The 6013-nt window shown below is 47.9% G+C and overlaps 1 protein-coding gene across 3 annotated transcripts in view; it reads right to left on the bottom strand.

Moving 5' to 3' along the window:
- The window catches only part of DVL1 (dishevelled segment polarity protein 1), a 110541-nt gene extending 104759 nt beyond the window's left edge, over positions 1-5782 (bottom strand). For 2 of the 3 annotated variants that reach the window (XM_075604783.1, XM_075604782.1), the window contains exon 1: positions 5346-5781. In XM_075604783.1, the coding sequence (XP_075460898.1) occupies positions 5346-5515 (170 nt within the window). In that variant the 5' untranslated portion in view covers positions 5516-5781. Of the gene's footprint in view, positions 1-5345 lie in introns of all 3 variants that reach the window. The other variant, XM_075604785.1, reaches the window with a different exon arrangement.
- Between the last annotated feature and the right edge of the window lie 231 nt (positions 5783-6013).

Here is a 6013-nt window from a genome sequence, read left to right on the forward strand (position 1 = left end):
TCTCAGAGAAAATAGCTCTAAATAAACTAACCTTGACAGCCTTATAGGCAGGTGCCGGCTATGTCACTGGGGTCCATGAGAGAGCTGCACAGGGGTCTGCTCTGTCCTCTAAAAGCCCTATGTTGTTAAAAGCCCTACACAAGTCCTGTCTTCTGCCTCTGGGTATATGAGAGGCCTGCACAGGTGCCCATGTGCTAGGGTATCTACCACTATCCACAAATATGTGTAGGCCCTGCACATGTTGTTATTACCACTGCCCATATTTGTGTAAAGGCCGTGCACATGTTGTGCCCACCACTGCCCACCGCTGCCCACCGCTGCCCACCGCTGCCCACCACTGCCCACCACTGCCCACCACTGCCCACCGCTGCCCACCACTGCCCACCGCTGCCCACCACTGCCCACCGCTGCCCACCGCAGACTTTCTAACATACAGCACCTGAATATAGGTACATCTTAGTTCCTCTTTCAGTGCAGGATAGCAGAGCATCCAAGCTTGCAAAACATTTCTGGAGATATTTTCAAATATAACTTCTGTCCCGTACAATATTAATTTGTATATAATTTAAACACTTTACACATAATTGGACTAGTGATAAAATCCTTTGAAAAAAACATTTATCAAATCTACTTTCTGTTTTACATGCAGCAATTATGTAATCAGATGCCTGCTGCTCTTATTGGCTGGAGGTTCCAAGCTTCAACCAATGGGCAAGAGACAAGGGAACTCATCCCTCACATACTGGGAGAAATAGGTACAATTTGTCTTTTTTTGGTAAAAGGACTCAAAAATGTATGTATGTATATCTTTATTTATATAGCGCCATCCAGGTACATAGCGCTTTCCAATGCACGTGATAATATTATAACATAGTGGAAATGAGCGCGGCAGACAAAACAATAGGAAAAGGAGTCCCTGACCCGAAGAGCTTACAATCTATGTGGTAATGTAGGAGAACTTACAGAGACAATAGGAGGGTGTTCTGGTAAGTGCGTCTGCAAGGGGCCATGGTCAGTGCATATGAGATGTATAGCATACACCAGTGGAGCTACCCAAATGCTTCGTTAAAGAGATGTGTTTTAAGATTGGTCCTAAAGGTGGATAAAGAGGGTACTGGTCGGATATTGAGGTGAGGGACATTCCAGAGGTGCGGGGCAGTGAGTGAGAGAGGTTTTATGCAGTAGAGGGCTTTAGATACAAAAGGGTTAGGCAGAAGACATCCTTGAGCAGAACGCAAGAGGTGTATAGCGAGAAATAAGGGCTGAGATGTAAGGAGGACGGGAGAGTGTAAAGCTTTAAAAGCGGGGGCGTAGCTATAGCCCGGGCAAAGCCAGAGGGCCCGCACTCATGGGGGGCCCGCTCTCCCCCCAGTGGCATATTGCGGAGGAAGCAGAGAGAGAAATCCCTGCCTCTGCACGTGGGCGGGGCCTGGGTCAGGGGGCGGGCCCTGAGATGCAGTAGAAAGGGCAGAGGGAAATCCCTTCCTCTGCAGAGTCACCTTAGGTGGGCGGGACCTGGGTCCAGGGGCGGGGCCTCAAGTAGTACAGCGTGGGGCTGGAGCTGCAGCCTGAGAGACAGGCTGGGAAAGGAGGGGAAGGGTTAAATCACAGGGGTAAAAACAGACATGAAAAGGATACAGGAAGGAAGAGACACAAAGAGAAAATGAAATACAAGAGAGAAATACATAAGAGGGAAAAGAAAGACATGAGAGAGAGAGAGCGAGAGAGAGAGACATGAGAGAGAGAGACATGAGAGAGAGAAAACAGAGAGAGACATGAGGGGGCCCTGAAATGTTTTTGGACTGGGGGCCCACACATGTCTAGCTACGCCACTGCTTAAAAGTGAGGATGAGAATTTTTTTAAAGTAATACAGGATTTAATAAGAAGCCAGGAGAGGGATTTCAGCAGGGGAGACGCTAAGACAGATTTAGGCGAGAGTAAAGTGATTCTAGCAGCAGCATTTAGAATAGGTTGAAGGGGAGACAGGTGAGAGGCAGGAAAGCCGGATAGTAGAAGATTACAATAGTCGACATGGGAGAGAATGAGGGCGTGCATTAGAGTTTTAGCAGTAGAGGGACAGAGAAAAGGGCGTATTTTTGCAATGTTACGGTGGAAAAAACGACAGGTTTTAGCTACATTGTGAATGTGAGAAGAAAATGTGAGAGATGAATCAAATGTGACACCTAAGCTGCGTACTTGTGATACTGGGTATAAAAATAGGTACTGTACTATACACTAAATAGGTATAGTTAGAGGCTATGGCATAGATATATGAGGGCGCTGCATATCTGCCAACTGTTCCGAAAGGTGTGTGAGCATATTGGGCATATTGCAATCATGCACAGGTCCTCACCAGTCTTTCAGCGATACAAGGCCCGGGCCATAGAAGGGTGAGGCGATCCGAGCCGCGCTGACGCTGAGGCTCGCCTGCTGAAATCTGGGCGATTTCATGCCCATACAGGCGAGCCACGGGCGCGATCGGAGCCGGGGGGAGGTGGTTGGAGGCGCTGACGTCACGGCGCCGTGACGTTGATACTGCTGTGCTGTGATTGGAGGTTTTCAGCCGACAGCGCGCTGAAAAACAGCTTGGCGCTCGGCTGAAAACTCCAACTCGTCAGCACGCCTGCGGACGCTCGCGTGAGCCCCCTCTCAAGGCATCCTCATTGAGGATGCAGAGGCTCAGCGCTGACATCGGCGCCGTGACATTGACGTCAGTGCGTCGCGAGCGATTGGCCCAGCGACGTCACTGCCCCGCCTCCAACCACCTCCCCCCGGCTCCCTTCGCGCACGCTAGCTCGCCTGCAAGTTCGTGCAATCGCGCTGACTGAAGCAGGCGAGCCTCAGCGTTAGCGCGCCTCCGCTCTCCCCACCCCTCTATGGCCCGGGCATAAGGGTCCTGCACCAGTGTTCAAAACTCCATTGGGTATATGGAGGCCCTGCATGGCGGCCCACCACTCCCTTGGGTATATAAGGGTCCTGCACAGGTAGACACCACTCACTTGGGCAGATGAGGATCCTGCAGTGCTCAGCACTCCCATGGGTATATGTGGGTCCTGCGCAGGTGCTCACCCATACCTTGGGTATGAGGGTCCTGCACAGTGCTCACAACTCCCTTGGGTATATGTGGGACCTGCACAAGTGCTCATCACTTCCTTGGGTATTTAAGGATCCTGCACAGGTGCTGACCACTTGCTTGGGTGGGTGAGGGTCCCAAACAGGTGCTCACCAGTACCTTGGATATTTAAGGATCCTGCACAGATGCTGACCACTCAATTTGGTAAATAAGGGTCCTGTGCAGGTGCTCACCCCTACCTTTGGTATATGAGGGTCTTGCACAGGTACTCACCACTCACTTGGCTAGATGAGGGTGCTGCAGAGTGCTCACCACTCACTTGGCTCGATGAGGGTCCTGCACAGGGGTACACCCCTACCTTGGGTATATGAGGGTCCTGCACAGGTGCTCACCACTCACTTGGCTAGATAAGGGTCCTGCACATGTGCGCACCCCTACCTTGGGTATATGAGTGTCCTGCACAGGTGGTCACCCCTACCTTGAGTATATGAGGATCCTGCACATGTGCGCACCCCTACCTTGGGTATATGAGGGTCCTGCACAGGTGTGCACCCATACCTTGGGTATATGATTGTCCTGCATAGCTGCTCGCCTCTACCATGCGTATATGTTGTAACTGCACGGCTGCATATCACTCCCTTGGGTATATGGAAGCCTCGTACAGCTACTAACTATTCTCATGGGTATATGAAGGCTCTACACAGGTACTCACCACTCCCCTGGGCATAAGAGTGACCTGCACATGCCCTAATATCTTTGAACACCTACCCACGTGTCTATGAATTATCTGCCCAGTTGCCTACCTGCCTACCTTCTGCCCGGGGTCTGTGAGAGCCTGTGTCTGGGAGGACATGCCCAAGGGTCCCACTTTCACTCTGGCTGAACCTGGTACAAGTTCCTGTTGCACTGCCATGTTTAGTCGATTCTCGTTGCTATGGCGCCTAAAGTATAAGGCATCTGGGAGCCCAGATTCCTGTGAAAACAACTTCACTCCCACCGTGTCCCCCCCAAAACACACACCTGGCATCCAGCACGGCCACCTCACCCCCCCCCCCCCCATGTCAGGAAGCCCCAAGCAAGAGGGGAAATTAACCCGGTGCGGGTCAGGGTGGCTACAGTATGTGTGTCACAGAGGCGGCGGAGAGTGGTGCGACAGTCTGGCCACAATGACATGAACCACCGGGGGAAAGAGGAGGAGGGAAGCCATGAATAAAATAGAGGCGACGTGGGCCCCAAATCATTATATTCTACAACATGCAATGGAGGATAATCCTGCCAATTACTAACAAACACAACATAAATGTATTCATTGTAAATACGATAGCACGCACAGTACAAAATAAATGTTATTTGGTTTTTACTATCTTGAGTGCGGTCCTGTTATTCCAGCTATATCACTTCACTATATAAGCAGGGGATGCTGGCAGGGAGGTGTTAGGTCCAGAAGTCTAGCATTTATCTGAACCGGGCGGCAAAAACCCAATGAGAAATAAACAAAAGGGAGGACAGGGATTAGTTTTAAACCTGTGTGGATTAAAAAAAGGGGAAATAAAGGAGGAGTAAACAGAGCAGGCTCCCGGGTGGGAAAACTTCAGGTGTTTCATCCTTGCCATATGACAGCTTCCCCTCCAACACACACCTTTATTTTCCCATTTGCTATTTGTCTGCTTATTTCTGCAAGAAAATGAGATCTGGCGCTTATTAAATGCTCCTTTCTCCTTAGAAGTCTTCCCCTCCCACTTAATAATCATTCTGTATAGAAAATGACAGTAAAAAACCCCTTTGAAGCGGTGACATTGCAAGGATTGCAGATTTACAACTCCCCCATCCCTTATGGTGTTCTGTGAATCATCCTGCCATGTATACCACAAATTCCGTATGCTTCTCCTTTAGCAATAATACTTGCAAAATACATATAATGTTATATAGCGTATGCATAGTGTATATAGTGTATGCACACACATATTTATATATATATATATATACACACACACACACACAATATATATATATATATATATATATATATATATATATATATATATATATGTCTCCTTAATGAAGCCTAGGAATATGACAGGTGCTCAAAAATCTTATAATTCAAATAAGACTGTAAATATTTTCTTCAGCAATACAATTGTTTAGTTATTAGGCACATCAGCAAAACATATCTAATACAAGCATTTCGAGCAGGTGTCATTGTACAGCATGGCACATAAATGTACAGACATACACCCATGGCTGCATACAGTATCTTTAAAGGGTGCTTACCCAAAATCCTGGTCCATGGATTTGAAGAAGAATTTGTAGTGCTGGACAGGTCGGTTGCTGAGGACATTTTTGAAATCTGCTAAAGTCACTTTCTCAGGAGGAACAGGCAGCTTCACCAGATAAGGGGTTTCTTCTTCATCTATATGGTATATGATTTTAGTCTCAGCCATGAGCAGGGAAATGTCAAGGGGGGGGAATACCCCCCAAAATTACAAAGGTCCCACCTTTAAGAGATCTGGCAGGTTCAGAAGATGGAGGAACCCTCCAAAAATAATGGAGAAAGATGTGGGCAAAGTCTGTATTTTCCTGTGTCAGTCACCCAATAGCCTTTCACAATACACTGTTCCAGTGCTTCTCAAAACAGGAAGGGAGATGCAGAAATCCTGATCTTGAAATATACAGGGAAATGGCTGAGGACTAGTCATTCTGCTCCCTGCACTGCTCTCTAGCTGCTGTCTGGAGAAGTACACACAGTGCAATCTGCTTAAAGGGGCAATCCCTCCTAGTACCAACGTAACTGGTGCCAGACACATATGCAACGGGTAACATGTGGGTGATTGATGCCTTTTTGTTTAACTACAAATCTCTAAAGGTTGTTCTCTGGCTGGTTATGTGGGCTTGCACTTTTTTTAAATTTATTTAAACTTGATATTTTATTGATTATTTAT

This window comes from Ascaphus truei, chromosome 6 (genome assembly GCF_040206685.1).
Source record: "Ascaphus truei isolate aAscTru1 chromosome 6, aAscTru1.hap1, whole genome shotgun sequence".
Lineage (NCBI taxonomy): Eukaryota > Metazoa > Chordata > Amphibia > Anura > Ascaphidae > Ascaphus > Ascaphus truei.